Source organism: Habropoda laboriosa, unplaced genomic scaffold (assembly GCF_001263275.1).
Source record: "Habropoda laboriosa isolate 0110345459 unplaced genomic scaffold, ASM126327v1 scaffold786, whole genome shotgun sequence".
Classification (NCBI taxonomy): Eukaryota; Metazoa; Arthropoda; class Insecta; order Hymenoptera; family Apidae; genus Habropoda; species Habropoda laboriosa.
The window spans coordinates 610,374-634,064 of NW_017100969.1; the positions used below are offsets into that span (position 1 = coordinate 610,374).

The following is a 23,691-nucleotide window of genomic DNA, read 5'->3' on the forward strand; positions in this document are numbered from 1 at the left end:
GAGAGATTATAAATTGGAAAAGGGAACAATAAAGCAGCAAGATGACGGTTGAAAACCGTGGCGTGCGTTGCACACGTTTTTTTCCGCGACACGTGCGAGAGACAGGTCCGCGTTGTCGGCGAAAGGTGTCGCCTCGTGTACCTTTCTCTGTCCGTGACGATCAGCGCTGTGTGATCGTGACGTTGATTGGTGGGCGGACCGTCAAGATGGCGACGGATGACGGTGGCTGAACGACGATTGCCGACGAGTGTACACGAAAATCGCCGAACTTGGGTATGTCCGACTCGTGGTAGTCATGAGAGAGCACCAAGGGGCAGCCGCGTCCTCTCGTAACCAACGCGAAGTACAGGAGAATGGAAACGGATCGTCGTTGTATTTCCCAACAGGATGATTGAGCGGTGAAAAAGAAAGAGAACCACCACCGGTGTATACACGCGATCGTAATAACGAACAGTGTATTTATCACGTGTGGTAGACAGCGTGCTAACCACTGCACGCGTGCTGCTTCTCCTCCGGACTGGCCGATCGGGTCCGGCTGTGGAACAAGAGACAGCCAGTGGCAGCTGCGTGTGCCTCCTCGTGTCTGCGTGAAACCGGTGAACCAATGATCGTGCTTCGGTGCCGTCGCGGCAGGGATGACGTGCACCGTGGAGGGGGCAGGGTTGGAAAGGAAGAGAGACATTAGGGAGACAGGGAAAAAGAGGGAGGAGGTCACCGCTACCGACTATGGTCCTTCAGGGGTTCGCCACCCCTCGAACCACGCGGTCCTCGTTACCTCTGTCATCCAGTATAACCAACCGCTACCGATCTTCTCTTTCTTCGCTGCCCCTCGCGAGCGCGGCGCGACCCTTTTTTCTCCTTCGGTCACGTTGCGCTTCCTTGAGACCTGGTCCTCTTGCAGACGCGTTAGGTTACACGTTCTTTTTCTCTTCATCCCTATGAACATGGTTACTCTGTCTGCCACTAAGGTAAACTCGTTACTGCCGACCATTATACGTCGGGTAAATGTGCGTTAACAGAATCGTCGCAAATCTTGACTTTTGTATTCTCGACTCGTTCTTCACGTAAGGACTGGAGCCGGATTTGGTGGAACCATGACGACAGAAAAATTATTCTCCTGCTTCTTACTTTGAAGTTCTGGGTCTCTAGACCACCATGGAAAGTTGGACATTTTACTCCTTTATGAAAGGGCTTTAACGACACGTAACGTCCTATATGAGAGTGTTTCTAAAAATAGTTTGAACGGAGAAGTTCGATTGTACTAAGGAACACTGACAATCTTCGATCGAACCCTCTGAATGCGTAATCGTTCCTTAGAATACCTCAGCATGTACCTATGTACTCGTTTTACTTTAAATAGCATACTTTTTGAAAATTTCAATATCTTATAAGAGCAAAACTTTACTTAATCAACGTAATCACAGAATTACCAAAATAATTCGTGAAAACTGTTAATACGAATTTTCATTTCCTCTAGAATTAACGTAGTAACTAGTAATTTAACGTAGAAAATGTAGATTGTTGTAGTGCATAATATTAATTATAATAGTTGAAGTAAGTTCACAATTGAAATTAAAATGGATGAAAATTACGTAAATTCTTATAAACGAAAGAATCTGAGATTTAACGGCTTGGTGAACAAGGCGGAAGTCACTGTTTCGTGGTCAAATGAAAGTAACGAAGAACAAAGAGTTCTGTCTTCTATGCGTTACGGAATTTAATTTTCCGTGACTAAACGCAATCAGAACTTGAAATATCTTAAGAAACAATGAACATGAAAGTACTTAACTTTGTTATCTTTGGTATAAATGCTATACAAATTTTATTTCTTCTTTTATATTTCACACATTTCGTATACTTTCTCAATTCTGAAAATTACAGTACTTAACGATATTTTTGAAATTTGTAACTATTACAATTATGGAAATTACAAACAGAATTAAAATGGTGGCTATTGGGGAACACTTTGAGAAACGACGTCATCTTTGAATATTTTCAAGGTTCGAATTCGAAAAGATGGTAACCAATTGGCATTTTCCGCTCACATAAAAGAACATCAATACAAAAGTGAATTCTGTTTCATGAAACGAGTATTGGTATTTCAGGGGCATTTTATCACGTCTGGACGAAGATACTACTATTTCTCCCTTATTACCGCTAATCAAATTCTCATGGCATCTTATGAGGCATGGAGGAAGGAGGACTTGACCCCATTCAATCGCAATCAAACTGACACTGCACAATCAATAATAATTTTGGTTAATTATTTGAATGCAAGAAAATGGTCGTAACCCTTATCGAATCATCCGTATTGATTGTAATTCTTTTGATTGGATTGACGAAAAAATAGAAGGGAAAAAAGCAATGCGGTAGTGAAACAAATCTGGATGAAAACGTTGCAGCAGAGATTCTGGGACAATTCCGAAGATGTATCTGTTCAAGAAGATCATGATGCAGGAAAGTCAGTTTCTACCTTGGGGAAAAAAGCGAAGAAGAAGAGATCTGGCATTGAGCATGGAATCACCGGGAATATTGGCACATGACATCTCCATTGTCTGCGACACTTTAAATACTTCACTCAAGCCTCCATTTCTTCGGAAATTATTTAAACTGTTGCTGTTATATTTCGGAATACGTTTACCAATAATTACAACTTTAGCCTCAGAAAAGTAGGACGGCTCAATTTCTGAACATAGAAGATCGGAAAAATTGATTTTCTAACTTTCTGAAAGTGCCCAAGTTTTTTACAATATAAAACATATCCATTTCTCTGGAGTCGGTGAATAATTTGCTGTACAAATTTACATTGAGAAATATAAAAGAGCCGACAATTAACAGAGAAGAATATTCTCCATATATGCCCTGATTCGAATATAAATCTCAATATAAAATATTTTTAGACAAATCATTATGAAAAATTCGACGCATATCCGCCTTACAATAAAACTGAATGTAAAAATCAAGATGACGTCAGACCCTCATATAGAATATTAAATTGTAAATAATAAACAAAAATCAAACATTATGCAATTTTTTACAATTTCAAATTAATTTTCTTCCAAAAACAAGAAATAATCGCAAATAAATCTACGCCTAACAGGATAAAAATTCGATATTTAGCAACACATAAAGTGGTATGCAAAATAAGGAATATTTTTATTAACTCAAGGAATTTATTACCCAATAAGAAATAAAATTATGCTTATTTTTTCCACTATTTAAAAATTGCCACCTGAATAATCTAAGTAATCAGGTTTTAAGAAACTTTTGAAATGTATACCTGCTTAATCATGCGAAATATAGATTTTGACGATGAATATTATCTCTGATAAGGAACTGATCTGAGGAAGATCCTCGAAAGCCTGAGAAACAAATTAACTGAGTGTTTCATCGATACTCCGTTCGCCACGTCGACAATTTTCGTTTGATAGTGAAGATATGCGTAGCAGATAATGAATGTTCCTTTGCGTATTGGTTGAATTAATGATTTTAGATTATTATATTAATATTTCGCTCTGTGTACCAGTAGACATTTGAATAAAATATAAGTGTAAATATTCTATAACATTGATAGATATTTTCTTCGATACTTTTTTCTACCTTGAGCTAGCAAAATTTTCAAATCTCGTTACTTTGTACAAAATAAATTGTACAACGCTAAGCCTAATTTTTGATATTTCTATAAAAGTTCGAAACACAAAGAATGTGTACTTCATTAGAAAATGTCTCGACCATTTGTTATTATCTTTAGCATGTGGTAAAAATAATCTCTTGTATCATCATGAATAACAGAAGGTCTTCGTCGAGGTGTGATGTAGATGCTCCAGTTCTGAGAGAAATGTTCTGCAACGCAGCAGCTTCCCATCACTTCCCGACGAGGATCTTTCCCCTTTTGCGGTATTGTATAACCAGCGTGACGAACGCATCGAGGTATATACCTCCCTAACGTTCCCAACGGTTGTTTTTCCTGTTCAGGCTTGAATCAACGATTTTCTTAGAATGCTTCTGCGGAAACAGACGACATCCTGGTACCAGAACCGAGTCTCGAACAGAAAAATCTTCGCGAAGATTCTCGAAAGAGTTTTTGCCTGTATACATGGCCAGTGCGCGTCTCTCTTGCGACGATGTGGGGCCAAAAGAGAAGCCACCGAAAAGAGGAGAAGCAGGCACGAAAGGCCAGGCCTCGGTGTGGTTCACGCGGCCTCTCAAATAAGGACAGACCGATTTCCGGTGTTCTTGCTCCCTCCCTCCGGTCCACGACGGCAACCTGACCCCACCATCAGCCTACCACCCTCCCCTCCGCGGCACTATCTCACTCTCTCTCTAACCTGAAACCAAGAAAGAAGAAGCAACTTCGACAAGGGGAGAGAAAGAGAGAGGGGGAGAAGAGAGAGAGAGACGACACAGCCATTCGTCTCTCTCAATCTCGGATACTAGAGCACGTTTTGCTTCTTCTTTCTCTTTTGGTCTCGGCTAGATCATCTTTCTCTTCTCCGTCCGATATTAGAGCCGGAAAGTCCGTCCTTGTCGCGTTGAGGCTCGCTTAGCGGGGCAGCAGCCTGTCTACGGCCACTTCGTACAGCTGGCACAGGAGGGAAATAAGCCGAAGCTCCGACTCGGGGCCACCAGACACGACTGCCTGGAGAACGACCAAGAAGGATGCGCAACTGCGACTCTCTTTTGCCGTTTTACACCGACAACTTGGCCACAGCTCGAACAATCTCTTTCGCGGGACGAATAAGATCTGACCTCATTGTCGTCAGTTGCCCACACCAAGCTATGCGATTTCAACCTTCTTTCTTTTTCAATCTGTCTTTTCGTTATCTGGTAGAGGCAGAAATCCGGTGATAGGCTATGCCGTTCAGCGTTGTCTTTCCTAATCGCTGCTGCGTTATCACGCATTGGCTCGATTTTGTATAAAATTCAATTAAACCGTGGTATTATACCATGTGAAATCACATGGACATTTATCCCTATAAGTTATTTCATTTATAACGCCTGTGGAAATAATTATTAATTCACTCCTGAATTGTATTGCTCCAAACATAACCTATTATTAAGTCATGTTAAAAGTTTCGAACAATCTACTTTATACTTTTCAAAGTATGTTAACATTTAAATTCCAAATGATAACATTACTGGCCATTTTTATAATTAACTCTTTCGAAACCCAAAAATCTCTCTTTCCAAAAATCTATAGCCATGGGGTTCTAGCGTTAAAATGGGAATGAAAATAAGATTTAATTATTCAGTGATTTCGAATTAAGTATTAACTTTTATTTTTAAGTTAGGTTCAGACTCGAGGAACCAAATAATAAAATCCTAGTAATTAAAAAATGCATATAACTCGCGGTAAATATAAAATGGCGTCTACAACTACGCCAACGGCAAGAAGCTGTAGACTTTAAAAGGACGTAGAACTGTGTCGCCAGCAACCAGCTACAGACTGTAAAATGACGTAGAACTACGTTGCCGGTAACCAGCTATAGATTTTAAAATGACGTAGAACTGCGTCACAGCTGCCAATGCGTTAATTAAACTTAAGACATGCTGCATGATCATTTTCATGACGCAAGAACTGTAATTGGAACTTGATGCGCCTGGTGTCAACCTATCTTCGCACATGAATTTGCCAGCACGAACGTTGGGGCATGCGTATTCCGATGAGTTTACTAAACACAGAGGAGATCGAAAAGTTTCTGCCCGAAAGCAACCGCGAGATGGTACCGGTGACCAGCACGCTATTATTGTTTTATTTTCTCTTCGACAATTTCTCCTCAATATTTGTAAAGATATACTTCGATAAAAGATTGAAAACTTCCTTAGAAATAGCGTAGTTCTGAAGGAAACTACTTTACGAATTTATCAATTATGTACATGATTTCTTATTTATTGCGCTGCAAATAAATGCAGCTTGTTCATACCTTTTTCATCGAGAATTTCACGTTTAACGGTGCTAACTATTCATACAAACAAAGGACTGGTTCAACTAATAACAGCAAAATAGAGTGGTGAATCGGCGTAGGAAATCGTCGATGAAATCAATGAGTCACTGGTCGAAGTATTTACAGCCATAAAAATGTACCTGCGTTACCATAGACAAAGCATCATGCCAGGAATCACCCAGCGCAAAGACTATAATCTGGCCCATCGACGATGAAAGGAATCGTTCGACGTGTCCAGAACGAGAAAAATTCGACTTCCCTCGAACGGAAGGAAACAGTCGGTGTTAATCAACATCTACTGTTATTAGCAAATGAGAGAAGGAAGTTAGTTATGGACGCATTGCGAGGCAGAGCGTCAGTTCTCCAAGAGGAGGGAAAGAAATATCGACGTGGTGACGATTATTCAACAGATATGGTGGAAAAGTGATGTGTTCATCGATATATTCATCTGGTTCCTTCAGATTTTACAGTATTTCTAGATCATCTTTCGATTCGTTTTTCCGTTACTTGGACCGCTTATTTCATCGGCCTGAAGGATGGTATCTTTGGTACACGCCGCGCTCTAGGTGGTTCACCCCTCTCTCTTAAGGGGCAACTACCCCACTCACGTGGTTATTCCTATCTTCGTCTCCCTTGAACGTTGGCTGACGGTGAGACTGAACCGTGAGGGGCGAGGGAAGGGGAGACACCCTTCATCCTTGAGGCGGGTCCCGGCCACCCCGCTGCTAGGTTTGCTAGGATCAATACCCGCCATCCGAACCGAAGTCCAAGCCACCCTCTCTTTACCTGTACTGCCTGCCTGCCTGCCTGCTTGTGCCTGGACACCAAACCTGCCAACTCCGTCTGGCCAAGTCTCAGGAGAATTTCAGTGGCTTCACGAATTCGTCAACACGGAGATGCTTTCGAATGGCTATATGCATGCCGAAACCTCGCGGACACAGTGTTCCTCCAATGTGTCACCTCGACAGCATCCAACAAATATGATTGATCATGTAGGCGCGATGCAGAGATGCACACAGGAAGATTCAACTAATAAAACAGAATCACGATCTGGACAAGCGGTTTTTGAATGAAGTTAAATTTATGATTTAAACATTGTCAAATATAAACAAACTCTAGTGCGTAGTCGTTGATACCAAACTACTTTTATAAAAATACAGATTTAAAGTTGAAAAGTTCAGAGTCACCGGATCTATTTCCAGTATAAATATGAACTGCTGGTAACAGCTATGGTAGCAATAGGATAAAAGGTTTCATCTATTCATTCTAAGGACTCGAGTTTTAACCCTGTCTGGCAAGAGTATAATTTTTTCATTGTTTTTCTTCTTTCAATAATTTGTATTCGTTAAGCATTCTAATTGCAGCAGTACCATAGGAATTTATGATAAAATGTGAAAGGCGTCGATGCAGTACCATGTTCACTATGTACTGTGAGAACATAATTTGTAAATAATACTAAGTCAAAAATGACTTCATCTGACACATCTTAATGCAAAATTGCAAATACCTAAATATTGTACGGTCCATGGAACATATACATATGTCTACAACAGCAAATGTCTACCCATTAGAGAATTTTCCATCAATTTCCCAGAAATGATTTCACATAACGAATTAGTGGCATAAGTTAATAACTCAATTATTGCTATTTAGCAAAACTGTCAAAAAATTTATAATGTAATAAATTTTATACTACGTTCACCAATGTCAAACTTTTATTAACACAGTAGGATAACAATTTGAAAAGAGAAATATGAAAAAGTAATTCCTTATTATGCAATCAATATTAACGATATTAATTATCAATAATACTGAATGATTTATTTCAAGAAAGACAAAGTAAACATGATTCACCTCTCACATTTTACAACGAAAAGTTTGTTGTTACCAATCTTATTTGTAAATCTGTAACAAACCATTTACAATCGAAATTCATATTGCGTTTTGTTTTTACCCCCCACAAAATCCGAAAATAGCCAGTATGAAAGATCTTATTTTCAAAATATTTGTTCAGTTTGACATTATTTTTATAAAACATCATCGAGTGTCAAGGGTTAAGTATACGATTTTCTACACTATAGATTTCAATTAAGAAAAATATGTCCTTTAAACAACGAACAATTAAAACTATGTTTACATACGCGGGACAGTAAACATATTTAACGCCTGTTTATTTCCCTCCAAATAACTTTCACACACTTGCTAATTCTCTTTCCCCCGTTTCGATTTTATTAAATTAATTAAATCAACATAATCTCCCGTTAAAACGGATCAGCTGTTGTTACAACTGGAACTTTACTCTCCTCGTCGTACGTACAACCGATACTGCTCTGTACAAAGTTTCAACAAGTATTCGCGTTTTCTAAAAAAAAATGTCTCTCGGTAGTATTTGGGGGGGGGAAAAAATAAAGGAAACCTTGTGTTGACGGCAAACAAAAACTGAGCAGATGCATTGTCGTGTCACTACGCGGTTAATAATGTATATAGTATGATCATCCGATCGGTTAGACGAAGTTATGTTTAATTCATTTTTCTTTGTCCCCGTTACACTGGATACAAATCCGATGTTTTCAATGTGCTGGAAAATCGTTTTCAGAATTAGAGAACGGTGTACAAAAATGTAGTCTTTTCTTCTCACTATTATTCATTCCATAAAATAAAGAAATGTTTATGATTTTTTTGGAGAATTGGTGTTATGAACATATTTTTCGAAATATTTCGAGTAAGCAAAGCTTGTTTAGTATTTTGTTGCTAGAATTTCTCCAAAAATTGTTCGCAGAATTTCTGAAAAAAAAATGTTAATAAGTAATAAAAGACGTAAAGTGAAGTAAAAAAATATTTGTTTAGCTAAAGCATAGAGGTGTCGATATAAAAAATATTCAGTTGTGGAGCAACATAGTAAATTTCGAAAATGTAAATCAGCAATATGTTTCTTTTTTTTTAATAGATACAAGTATGGAAAGATTCTTGTGGAAACTAACTCCCATGTTTGATATATTATAGTCGAAAGATCAAGAGCGGCCTTCATTTCGTGTGAATGCTAAACTCATTGTTACTGTATTTCAGAACTCTTGCACATTTTAACATCTGCATCTATTTAAATAAGCTACCACTCGACTATGTCTAGTTTCATATTCAGATTTGACGAATATCAGAGTGTACAAAAATATGCCTTCTACGCCAAAATAACCATCCAAATATCGTCCTAGTATACAGAGTGATTGTAATAATTTAGCAGAGTTACAGCACTGTTCTAACGAAGATAGAAAAAATCGTACAAACAAATTGTTTGCATAGTTTTACTATACTATGGCAGAACTTCCTTTCACAAATGCACTTGCACAGTTTTTTCTTAAAAGGAACCGTGTGCATTTCTTTACATAAACTGATACTTCAAGTCATTCTGCGTATGAAAGTGTAAAAGAATCATCGAAAACTCCAATACTTTATGAGATATTTCAAATTTTTGGAAAATTAGAATCAATATTCAAGCGTTTCACCTCCACGTTCTAAACATTCTTTTATACGTTTCTTCATATTTTTGATGACATCATTTAGTTGTTTAGCAGTTACATTGGAACAATTAATTTTAATTCCTTCTTGTAAATCATCTACTGAAACAGAAAGACGCGAGCACACATTTTTATTTAATTCTTTTTCTTTTTTTTTTTTAAACAGAATGGTTTACAATTTTCTTTTATAAATTTTGTTCAATACAACAACGTTTACTTAAAATTATATTTACTTAATGATACGTGTATCTTTTTTGACTGCGTTGCAAATAGAACTTTTCACACTAGCTTCTCGAAAAGTATTTAAAAATACATACTCTTTAACGATTTTAACATATCTTTCCTGTAAAAAGGATATGATTTTTCATTATCGGCAAAGAAAGAAAGTAAGTAATCCGAAAAAAAGGATATTAAAAATATCACAGTCCTTTCTATATCACACTAAACTATCAAAAACGCAAACAAGTAAAAATTATATATTAAAAAAAATTAACGTCGAAACTGACAGTCCAGATTTCGAAGTACAAATTCGTTACACGGTTGCATCGAAATCTCTGAATCATCGTTAAAAAAAAAAAAATGGTCCAATTATAAGAGGACAATTAGGAATCGTAACCGACAGATCCGTCCACGTACAAAAAACGTTCTTCAGCAAAAGAAACTCGTAAACTTCCTTCCTACAGCGAAAGGATTGGACGGAAGATCCATTGGTTGAAACTCGTATCGTTGTTGGTAGTTCGTTAGAAACCTACTCTTTCCTCCTCTAGTTATTGCTATAAGTGTGATAGTGCGAGAGGGGACAGAGTCCGTTTGCGAAGAGGATTTCTCGAAGGGGGATGACCGTGGTGGTGAGACGCATAGGGGCTGGAAGGCGCACCCGGGGATAGTAATGCGCGATGGTAATGGATGGTAACCGACCGGGCTTGGATCACCGGATGACGTCATTGCTACGTTACCAGGATACCAAAGATCAAAGACCAATAAAAAAACACCACCTTCTCCTCACACGAGTTACCACCGAGCTCCATGACAATTTAACAATAAATATATTTTCTCCCCCTTTGCACGGCACGCGTGTGTAAGTCCCGGTGACTGTTATGCTTATGGTAAAAATAACTCTGCCTCCGTTCCCGATTTCTATCATGATTGTACGATGACGATGACAAACCAAATAGAATTACACACACGGATAAAGTGAAGATTACGTGAGTATCGCGGTCCTTGATATTTTGTTTATACACGTATACCGACTAGCCCGTTCGAACGATACAAATACACAAAACAATTTATGAAAATTATGTCAATACTGCGTTTATTCCGCCTGATTGGACCGCGTGTCCTAAAATTTCGACCCTTGGAACAGCCGAACCGCTTTTGTCGATAACAAATTCTCCTACGAGAACCAGTGGCCATAATTCATGAGTGATTTATTTTTTCGTAAATGGAGGATGCGACGTCTGATGTTTCGAAAAGGTGATTCTTCGTGATTCTCTATTTTCTGGTTTCGTCGAATATGATGTGGATCTGAAATTATTGTTTAAGAGAACATAACAATAGAGTAAATTGTGTCAATGGAAGAGGAAATTGGGATTGTTTACACTGTATTACTCTAAAAGGCTCCTAAGAATTCTATTTACAAACTTGATATGCATTAATACTCCATAGATGTAAATTTCGTTTCGTTTAATTTCATTTCATTAGAATGATATCACTAAGACGTGCTATTAAAGGCTACAGTGGCTAATCATTCCTAAACAATTTCCTATATTCAAAGCAAATAATAGACAATTCCTAATGGCTCCACCAAACCGATCTATTTCTATAGAATTCTTAATTTACCGAATATATTTTTGTACAATAGGTTGGCTGTTCTCTTCAAGATCATGTCAGTTTCGAGACTTTATAAATTCCACAAACCAGAGCAAGTGGAACCAATGGAAACCACGGATTTCTACGTGTACGCGAATTTAATGCTTGCGCAAGTTCAGTTTGGGGTCAACGGTGCACGGTGGATTTTGCTTCTTTTTCGATTTTGATTCAACTTTAAGAATTGACGAGAGGAAAACTAGAAAGTCTATGCTTCTTCTAACGTACAGATACGTTACCTTTTGAAAATACACAGAAAAATTAGCTCGGATATCTGACAGACAATCCGAACGATAAATTATTTAAACAATTTGAATTTCTCTTTCTTTAATTCTAAACATTCTTCAACTCTTTGTTACCAACATTTTCACCGGAAGCATGAATAAGAAATGTTTCGAAATAATTGGACAAAGCAGAATTATTGCGAATATTTCTGACAGAAAGAAAGAAATATCAGGAATACGTTGTATTCAGAATATTATTGGGTATTTGAAAGGCCTGTCTTTGAAATCCTTTCGAAGCTAGCATAGGGAACGTCTTATCCCTTGAAAACAAAGCATTTTCATGGCCTCAGGTACCAAAATCTTCACAAGGCTGCGCAAGGAACCGCCTGAATCGGCGAACTTTAGATCCTGATACCTAGGAACTTCCAGGAAACAGCCGTTAGACCAACAAAGAAGGAATCTCGATGGTGTGCAGGTATGTTCACACAAGCGAAACAGAGTCTCTCTCACAGGTAAATGCGGATTACTCTTCACCACGAGCTGGTACCTCCACGCATGTTAGAAGGATCTCGAAGAGACACGCGCAAACTAACGCGTATGTCTACGCCTACGAGAAAGTATTTACGTTGACAAGTTTTCTGACCTTAAAATATTCTATTCGATGTAACGGACAAATATTTCTTCACTAAAGATTTACGATTATATTACTATTTAAATCACTTTCAAACATTTTAAATTGTCCCCCATAATATTTCTGTACGAGAGATGTTTATTTCAGAATTTAGCACATTTTAAAAGGAAATTAAAATTAACACCTGTGACTTCAATAAATGAGTACAATACGTTCCTGTTTTTAGAAATTTGTTAAAAATGATCGCAATAAAATATTTGATAACGAACTAGAATTGTATATGGAAGCGGTCATTCTTGAAACACAGTTTAAACTTTTTCTAGAAGAGCGCAAATCTTCCTGCGAAAAGTTTCGTTCCACTTACTTTCTAATTTATTAAACGATATTCAAATTCCACTATTTTTTTTTTTAATAAGTTAGAAATGTAGTTAAAATTCTCGATATACTGCCGCTCGTTTATTATCAACAACTTGTAGGTTCATTCAGAATACGAGCTGGTCGATCTTAATCTAAAAAATCAATCGATGTAGTAACGAAGATAGCAACCGGTAAACAACATACAAGACGCTGCATTCTACACAAATATCAATAGGGAAAAACTGCTGCGAAAGCACGCAGATCAATATGTTCTTTTCTTGGTAAGAACATCGTATCATATGGTGTACGAAAATATTTAAACGTTTCAAACTAAATGATTGCAATCTGAACGATCGTGAACGTTCAAGTGGCTCTCGAAAATGTAACGAGAGAGTGCAAAAAGAAATAAGACATAAGTCAACAAACGGGAAAAAATTAATGCTGAATTTGCTGGAAAAAAGTCATGTATTTATTGGTATACCTAATAAATACTATGGAAACACGTAAAAAAGCAATTTATAGTCGAAACTAACTATGATGTTGACGTACTAAAATTATCAGTATTTTAGAAAAAAAAGACTCGATCATCTAAAGAACTAATATTTATCAACTCCTCCAACTTGATTTCTACTACTTCACTATGCATCAGAATGCAGTAACAATACATTTCTTAAAAAACTACCGAGTTGCGTGAAACATGCATTAAAAGACGTTAACCAAGTACGTCGAATATCAATTAACGAACAGTAGAAGCAAGAGCCGAGCAGCAGTTCTTGGAAAAAGGAGATTTCCACCACTCGACATCTGTCCAAGCTTCCACAAAGATTATACTATTCAAAACAGGTGAAATTTTGGCTCAGCCAGATTTCGGTGAAAATTCATATCCGCCTGGAAACCTAAAGAAAAGCGATTTCATCCTCACCCACAGAAATTCATAAAGAGAACCGTGCATAGGAAGGAAGGTCGGTTGAAGAGGGCGAGCTTTCTTGTGCCGCTCACCTCCAGAAACCAGCGTATTCCCAGTTAGTGTGGCGGAGACAGCAGCGCGCACGGTCACCAAAAATACCCACGAAGGATACGCAATACCCGTGAGCGTACAGCGGCACGGGATCGCAGACGTACGCGTGCGTACGCCTACGACAGAGAAAACGCATACATCGATAAGGAAATGCGTGTGTGTGAGTGAGCGAGTGCGTGTCGACGCAGTCGCAAGGATCGTCAGCCGACATCTGGCCGCACGGTCCTTCGCCCCAGGGACCGAGGGACAAAGAAGACCTTCCCCCTTAAGAAAGGGGGGCCTTGGGCTGGATTATATATGATGGTTTCTCGCTCGCACGCACGCCGGTGTGTATCTGGTACCGAAGCAGTCCAGAGTGGTTGCTCAACACCGACGGTCTGCAGGCACACGTAACGACCCCACCGGTACCGTTTCTATGGTACCGTTCGTAGGGATTAACGCCCCTCCCGCTCGCAGACCGCTCCACTTTCATCCGGGCTGCGGGGTGAGACCAGCCTTGGCCTGGGACCAGACAGCTATGCGTTCTTTCCAACTGATGGATAAGCAAATGATCACTATACGTAAATTAATGCAACCTCTCATGTTCTTCGAACGTCCAATCCATTATAAGACCAAGACATCATGGCTGACCATTGTTCAAATATATCGGCTATACTAAAGTGTAAGAGGAATTAGTTTAAAAAAATTGTGACCATGCTTGTCGTTAGCTCGAATAATTGCGACTTTCAATTCGTTTCAAACATATTCCGAATGGTGAATAAAACTGTCAGGGAATAACGATTGTTTTGCGATTAGTATACTTAATAATTACTTATTAATGCACTGTTCTATTCTGCGATTCTATTTAACATTTCGTGAAATTTATTACCAGATTCAGGGAGAATTAAAAATAAAATATTAATGCATTCCTGTTGCCTGTGAAATGAATCCGTTTGCAATGAAAACCTCATTAAAATGTTATATACGTATTGAAGTTTTACTAATGCTTTATTAAAAGTAGCGAATTATGAAGATAACTAACGTTATTTAAAATATATAGAAAATTTAAGAACTATATTTTAGTTTCATCGATGTTCGAATGCTCCTGGATTAAGTATACAATACTACCATTATGGTTGCGCAGGTAGACTATTATTGCACCCTAGAATTTCTCAGCGAGCTTCGAACAGGTCTGTTAGTTTACGGAAAATTTTGTGCAAGCAATTTTCGAACGTCTTTGAACGATTTCTCAGTACGACTGAAAATGAACTTTGTCCAATAATTACGAAAACTTATAATTTCATCCCCCTTGTGGAAGTAACTGATTGGAATTTCAAAAATTCATTTCGGTGAACTTGAATATTTAATTTTCAATTGCTCACAATAACAATCAACGTACTATTATTTTACACTGATAATTGAAAAATAATCATTTGTATTTTTCGCCAAAATATTTCAAAATGTGACCGATCGTTCTTTCTATACTAGCATAGTTTATACGTTTAAAAAAGTATGTAAAATGCTCACCTGTCCTGACGGAAACAGTATCGAGGATCCTATCGTACGAGTAATAGATAGAAGTAATAACGCGAGATTGTTCTAGCTGGTGTCATAACCTTCGTATGAAGCTCGTTTAACTTGTATACATACATGTAACGTAACTAACTCGACATACGTAACGGATTGCATAATTTCTTAAAATTTTATGTTTACTGAAAAAGGTCGTGTTAATCCTCCCCATGCCCTAAAACGTTAGTTAATAGAAGTATTACATGTTTTTGTGCAGCTTATTACGCCATTAACACAGGTGTTGGCAGGTGATTTATTTTTTGCGAAAAAAACCAGACAAATATAAAAGTAGATATCGAATATTTGACTCTGGTAAAGATGGTTTAATAGGCGACGTATTATTGGTTTTATAGAATTTTTAAAACGTGGTAAACGTAAATATTCATTTCTTTATTATTAGAAAAATGGGAATGCATTTTTGCATTTTTCAAAATCTCATAACACCCAAAACCGATCAACGGCAACAATGCTTTCAAAGAAGCCCACGTGTGACACGTTTAAAAGCATTTAAAAAGATGCTTGGATGACGAACGGAAGACGAAGAGGTGATTCATGATCGAGTACAAGATTTCCAAATAATCGATCAATTCGAGGAAATACAATTCTGAACACGAGGGGTAAACAAGAAAACCTGATTGTCGCTCTTTTTTTGCACTTCCTGTTAGGACGATACTGAACAATCCAAAATCAATAGGCATTATTTTATGGATAGGCCACATTTGGTAAAGAAAGAAGAAGGAGATAACGCAGTTGAAAAAAGGGAAAAAGTCACTTTCTGCTTTATGCAGCAAGTAAGAGAGAGAGAAAAAAGTCAAGGGCAGCAATAGCCACTTTGTTATCGACACTGCTGCATTGCTTATCATTCTACGGTCAATATTTCTTTTTCCGCTCTTTTTTTTTACTTCTCTCTCACTTACCTGATTCAACATCGTTAGCGCTAGTTTGCGCGCTCTCAGTACTCCTCTTATCCTTTTATCGGCCGATAACGCCAATCTCGAGTAACATAAGCGATTGCAGTGAAAAAAGGAAGTAGAATAACACCATGGAAATGCTTTTCACTACTCAAATTTGTTGATGCCGAGTGGGCGGCCGTTCTCCATATTGGAGAACGTACTCGGGAATGACCGCAACCTCGTTACAAACGATGAGTCTACACGCGGTGTCGACTTTTCGTCACGACGTGTTCCTTTCGAAATGCGCATGTATGCGCACATTTCTTTCTTAATACCCTTGTAGACTGAGTAAAATCATGCTGAAAACCGAATGATTCTGTAATTGGAGTGTGATCGGCCCCAGACTATCGATCGACGACGTCTAAGGGAATTTGATAGCACGGACTTGCTGTTTGTGTAACAAGAACGTTTGCTTCGTAAAGGGGGAATGATCATCAACTTATGATAATCATTTGGAGAAACCGTCATCGTTTCACTTGTAAACACAAACACATTTATTCTTGTTTAAAGTGTGAGAGATGAAAGTGATTACCAAAGTAACTAATAATAACTAACATTCGATTAATAAAATTAAATGCTATACCTTAATGTCACTACTGATTTTGTTAGGATAGTTTATATTGCAGCATATAAAGATTATTAATTGTATAAAACACGATGTTAATGAACCTATCCATTGAGTATGTTGCAATTCAGTTATCCTGGTACCTTTCAAAGTTAAATTTACGGCATTAATTTTACAAAACATTACACAATACAGAGTTTTAGTTTATTTTCAAAATGCCACATAAATTGGTACAAAAAGAATTGTTTATTACCTTTCATTGATTCATGAACTTAGAATTATTAAAAGTGGAATATTGCACTATGCAATTCAAATAATAAAAATTGCAAAAAATATTTTATAAATATTTCAATGCACAAGTTTTCAAGTAACGGGCATTATATTTGATTGAAAGTATTGAGTTCATTTTATTCATTTGTTATGATTATAACAATATGAATAAACATTCTGGTAGGAGTAATTAAATACATAGTTATTCACTCCAAAAGAATAGCTTTGACGCTTTAGAATATATTGAGAATGGTTATCTAAGTTTAAGCTAATATGCTAAATTTTCTGTTAAAAAATTTCAAATAATTCTCAAATGCAAATCAATACGAAAAGTTATATATAAAAAAATGGTAAAGTTCTACTCACCATTTAATACTCTTTTTGATGATGTTGCTGACAATTCTCTGAGATTTCCTGGTAGGTAAAGCAAGGACATCGTTACTTTTCTTCTTTCTGGTCCTCTTCTCTCTAAAATTTTTCTCCTGCCGACCATCACGAATAGGAGTTTTTTCTTCTTCAATAACCAACTCTTCAACTTTAGCAGAATTTTGAACCCATTCTGCTATATGATCTTGAACTTTTTGATCTGTCGATAATGCAGATTCTGCTCTTAATTCTTCTTCATTAATAAGTTCACTAACAATTGTAGGAGGCCCTACAATTCCAACTTCCATATGATCTACAGTTTCTATAGACTGTTTTATTTTAGTATCTCTTCTAGATGTTACAACTTCAGTTTCTGCAAGAACGTTTATTTTGTCATTTACAGTTTCCATTATATTTTCTGTTCTTAAGTCTCCATCTGTCATCACTTTAGGTTCTTCAATATTATTTTTCTTCTCTTGTTCTAAATTTTTGGATTGCATAGTGGATTGTCGAACCTCTGTTGAACTTACATTTTCATGTACTACTTTCAATATTTCATTTAATGTCTCCTCTTCTTCTGAAATAGTATTCTTCATATCTTTTACTTTCGTAGATGAATTATCCATTTTCTTAGATTTTTCTTCACTACCTGTTTCGCTCAATCTTGCATTTGTCGTTATGCCTTCTTTTGGGTGTGTTTCATTTTCAGATACAGTATTTTCAGTTTTACTTGAATACTCAACATCTGTACATAACTTTTGATCTTTTACTTCAGCAGCACCAATTATTTTTAATTTCTCTTCGCAAGAATTATTTACTTCTAATTGATTTTCGTTAGAAATATCTTGCTTCTCAATATTTTCTTTCTTATTCATGGATGTAGTAGGATCGTTTAACACTTCTTCCTTATCCACTATATCTATTAGATCTGTGCTTTTTATTATACTCTCAGCCATTTTTATGTTAGATTCTTTTAAAGATTCATTTGCAATATCTAAACATGTATAAACATTTCAATAATAAAGAACTCTTGAGGTATTTTAAACCTACTGCTATCATGTTACCATGTGAGCATATATCGATTTGAAAATTAAACTACATATTTTTGCTTTCATACAATATATTATCCACTTGTATGTTTCATTCTTATCCTGTAACATAAATAAAATGTATTAAAATTTTAAACAATAACTTAATGAAGAAATAAATTCCGTTTTCCAATTTATATATTTTACGAATAATTTCTTTATAATGACATTTATCGACTGATGGTCGGTAAAAACGATTACACAAATATAAATTTATCTACAATATTGAGGTTAGAGTTACTCTATGTTGTAAAACACTATGCCATAAACATATACACAAATTGTTCCATATCAACGCGTTTAGAATATCAATAGTATATAATCATTTTCACATTCAACTTCTTCACTTATTTGAAATGACGAAATAATTTTGGACATTGCATTATACACGAAATATTATATTTAGGTATAAATATTAAAAAGTCGATGAAAATTAACTACTAATATTTGATCAAATTATTTTCTGCGCAAATGATGTCCCAACGTTTATATCACCATTTCTATTTGCAGAAATGAAATTTCTATATATTTTTATGTACAATATATTTGCAAATTGTATTAAAATATCTCAGCTTACTTAAAGAGAATTGTAGTTTATTTATGTCATTTTTATCAAGTTTTACTAATAAACACGAATACGTAGTGAAAGATTATACCAACTACGTTTCAGGTTATATAAATTACCTTCTATCACATATTTTCACTTTATAACAATGAATGCACTTTGTATTCACAACATTAAATACACTTTAGAATCAATTGTAATATTTGTTTGATTTAAAAGTTACTTAATGACACCATCAAAGTATAGCATTATTGGCCGACACGTTCATAACCTCACTTATCCTTCCTTTGACAATTCAATTTCGACAGTGAAACGGAGCAACACGGGAATGCAAAAATAATGACAGATGGTAATCTTGAACTCAGATAACTAATATTAAAATACAAGAAAACAAATAAAGAGGGCACATAAGATACTGCACACTAGAAGAGTATAAAACCGCAAAGACGTGTCAATCAACCCTCTTGTATCTTTGTCTTTTTGTCTTTCTCTCTTTTCCAAAGAATATTCTTATTATTATACTATGTTTAACGGTCGCGTAAACAATCTCTTCCAGACAATGTGCGATATACTTCAAACATTTTTTACGGTACCGAAGTAAAACGAGAACACGACCCCGTGGTACATACGTAAGGCTAGTGACCTCTACCTCTTTGAAATATGCGTTTATGTGTGCATGCATGTATTTCTGTGCGTCATGTATTATAATAAACCGATGTGCTTCTACCTACCATTAAACGCAAGTTGAATATCCACAATTCTAACACTCGTAGAATTGTACTTTTTGTCCGAAACTATCGCGAAATAGTTTAAGTCAGTCGTTGCACATACTAATGTATTTACGTCGCATTATATGATATTTCATGCAGATTGCATCTTCGCGGATTTTTTTGTTCTGACCAATCAAACGCGTTTGCACGTTTCTCTGACAGCGACGCCTCTCGTGAAAAGTGAACACAATGTTAATTGCCACAGTACTTAATACAAAGTTATGATACTCTCTTTGAGAGAAAAAAGCAATGCAAACGTATCCCACGACAGAAAAATTCTACGTACGCAAAGCACACTAAACTCAGCCTATTTTTCGTTTGTGAGAAGCTGCGCGCGTGTACTTGCAACAAAATGGCCGCTTACGATATAGTACTTATTCTTGTCACACGTATTTTTTGCTTTGTACTTTTTTCCCTGTACATTCAAATGCTATTATTCTTTTCAACTGGATTATAGCAATTACTTGAGCTGCATTTAAAAAAAATTAATCGTTCAGTTTATGTGAAAACTGCAAGCAATTTGAGAGACTCAATAATCAATTTTTGGATAACACGTGTGACAGTGGCGCCAACTTTAAACTTAATAATTGAATACATTCAAAAACACTTTTTTAATGTTTGTTTGATATTAACAATTTATTAATTTACTGAATTATTTTCAGGCATATGTTTATAGAAGACTTTCATGAATTGTTAAATATCAAATATTGTTGTTTAGTAAACTTCATGTTTAGTACTATACAGATTTTAATAACAAGAGTATAAAACATTTTAATGAAATTACAAAATTAAATTAGGATAGTGTTGTTCTTAAGAAAGATAAATTTATAAAACTCTAATCTATTGTGTACGTTAATGTTATTTTATGTAATTGATAATTAACTTCATTTTGAATCAAATAAAACAAAATATTTATTACTTTTTTGTAAATAAATATTCCCTTTTTTATATGTACATGCATATGTGTACATCCTTTTTTTAAATACATATGCTTTGAGATATTTTAATATTTATTTGATATATTTTGCACTTTCTTTTACTTACCTAAACAAGCTTACATTGATATAATTTCTTACATAGTATTTATGTATCTTAAAAGAGCAAATTGAAAATTATAAGGTCCTTTTGTAATATTTGTACATATTGCTGGATAAAGAAACATAATATTAGGGTTATAAAGAAAATTATAAAACAATCTATTTTTTCCACAAATAGATAAACTATAAATGTACAAATGATATTTTTGATAAAATTACATTTGTTTCAATTATTTATGTTTTATTAGCATCATACCCATTTATAGAATATATATATATTTGTATGTTTAATGATGTAAGGACTGTGTGGATAATTTTTGAGGAAAGATAAAGGATACTATGTTGGTTTTGTATATTTACAGATTATTTATGATTTATAATCAATAATGCCGTACAATATATATCAACAAAATAATGTTTTAGTTGTTTTTATGTAGCTAATAAAATCTAACGAATAAACAGTCAAGGTTGATTTAAAAGTTGGCTCTTCTCTACACCACACAAAACCTTTCATTCATGGCTTCCTTTATGTCTGCTACTTAACAGTAAATAAACAAACAGGTATAAATCCATACATTCCACGTGGCACGTGATATTGAAGGTAATGATAGTAATTAATATTATGAACCATGATCACAGTGAACACGATGTCGAGCAGTCTCTTCTCAGTCTCTATCTAAATGCTTCTTAACAATAATTATATCTGAATAAAAATTATTCCATGATAGAGAATAAGGACATCTTTCTAGTTGTATATAGTGTACACCCAAACAATTTCTTTTGTTTACGTTTAGAAGGAAGTTATTTGTTGAGCATGACAAACAAATTTATAATATATTATGAAATAAGATTGTGTACTCAATCTTTAGTTTTCATTTCTACCATTGAAGTCCTCAGTTATTAAAAAAAAGTATTTTTACAGTAAGTAATATATTTTTTGGTGGTATACTAGAAACACATATTAAAAACAAAATTCAGTGATATGAAAAGGCATCAGTACCTTTGTCTCAAAAATTAAAATAATGCCTAGATGTCTTTTTGCAATTAAAAATAAATATTGGGTACATTTTTTATAAAGTTGTTATTCAACAACGGGTGCTTTTTAAAAATTAAAATTGACTATTGAAACAACGTAAAGAAACGTGTAAATCTTTTAGAAGTTCTCGACGGATATTTTATACAAATATATATCTTATACAGTTTATTCCAACTCTCATTCTCGATGTAATCAAATTATCTTGATACTTTTTGGCAGAAACAAATGTTTTACATATCAAGTGTATTCTTCATAAACTCGTTAAGAACCTGACACGCATACGCGAACACACACATACACACACGTGCATCTACCCACCCAGTATACGCGCGCATGCGGAACGTGTTCAATTATTTAACGCCCTTATCGGACTGCGTGATATGGAACATTTTCCTCATTCATAAATCATGGAAAGTATGAATCGTTAACGAAACAGAATGATACATAGCAACTTGTTAACTGCAAACTCAGGAACGCACAATCGGACATCAAGTGCATTCATCTATTTTGGATACGTGTATTAATAGTATACAATTCCGTTTACGAAACCACGTCCCGTAGAAATGTCGGAGCTCTCCTTTTGTTATTCCAGTTGCACTCGAGTTGTTCGAATTCTCTTTGACAACAATCGACTTTCTCGGTGTTTGCCGGCCTAATTGCGAACTTTCTTACAGAGCTATACTAGCCGAATAGTTCATTTACGTTTACTATTTCCATACTATGGTGTATGTATATTTAATCGCATCGTCGCGACGCGACACGTCGATGAGAAATTAATCGAACTTCAACAATCTGTTGTATGTTCTCGTGAAATTTTCAAAGTGCTTCAATTTAATCTGTTCAAAAGATAAAGGGTACAGGCATGTAATTTTCGTTAAATCACAATTCAATTTCGTTAACTTGCACACTCTATCAGGTTCAACGAAAGTGGAAGTGACGTCATAATCGATATTTACTATAGAACAGCATTTTATGAGTCAAAACATCCTCACGACACATTACAATACCTCGAACGATAAATTACAATCCAAAACATCCCTTTTCATGAAAATCTTGTTCGTTTTAATTCGACAATTGAAAATTATGTTAAAATAATAATTTTGTATTTTACACGACAGAAATAATTGTAGATTTAGCGTCATAAAGTGAAACAATTGAATTTACAACATTGCTCGGTTGTCATTTTACCTCAACACGACTACTATTAATGCTTTATGAATGATTTCAGAGATATAATCGCAAGATATCCACTCAGAGCAACGGCAAATACCGAGAAATATTAAAGGGTCGTTTTTCGTGCATGTGTAGGTACACTCAATTGTGGATATTTTATTACACGTTATATGTGCGTACTCTATGTGTACATTATGTAAAATATTTTTTCTACCTAAGAGATTTATCTATATACGCTTTTCCCGTACGTTTTCTGAAATAGTTTATCGTTTTCCTTTTTAACTATCGAGTAGCACCTGTTTCCGTCATTTCAGACGCATATAGTTATACATTTCCCCTTTTTCTTCCTTTTGACACGTAATCGTGGTTACAAATAATGTCTCACGCGTTAGCCTTGTATGTATGTTACGGCAGAGTTGCCCAATGAACAATATATATGAAAGTGAACGTTTTTCGGCGAAAAAATTCGACTGGAAAACAGTTAAAGTAGTTAACGACAACAGGCGCTGACAATTTTCATGAAACATTAATTTGCTTGGTTTTGATCATGGTTTTCAGCGCAAACGAAGTAAAAGCCATTAAACATTTGTTGACAAATATCGACGTCTATAACGTTTTGTTGATCAGAGCTCATTAAACTGCTCGTCGGCCTATTTCATATCTTATTTCAGTAAGAATCAAATCAATTATTCATGCTTCTTGACAATGCATCATTCTTTTATTTTTGTTACAATGACCTTTAATTCTATATTACCTATATGAATGTG

The 23,691-nt window shown here is 35.6% G+C and overlaps 1 protein-coding gene across 1 annotated transcript in view; it reads right to left on the bottom strand.

The window, feature by feature from the left end:
- Positions 1–18,211, bottom strand: part of LOC108577691 — a 48,102-nt gene extending 29,891 nt beyond the window's left edge. The window contains exon 1 of the mRNA XM_017940882.1: positions 17,256–18,211. Coding sequence (XP_017796371.1) covers positions 17,256–18,211 — 956 coding nt within the window. The remainder of the gene's footprint in view (positions 1–17,255) is intronic.
- Positions 18,212–23,691: the final 5,480 nt, after the last annotated feature.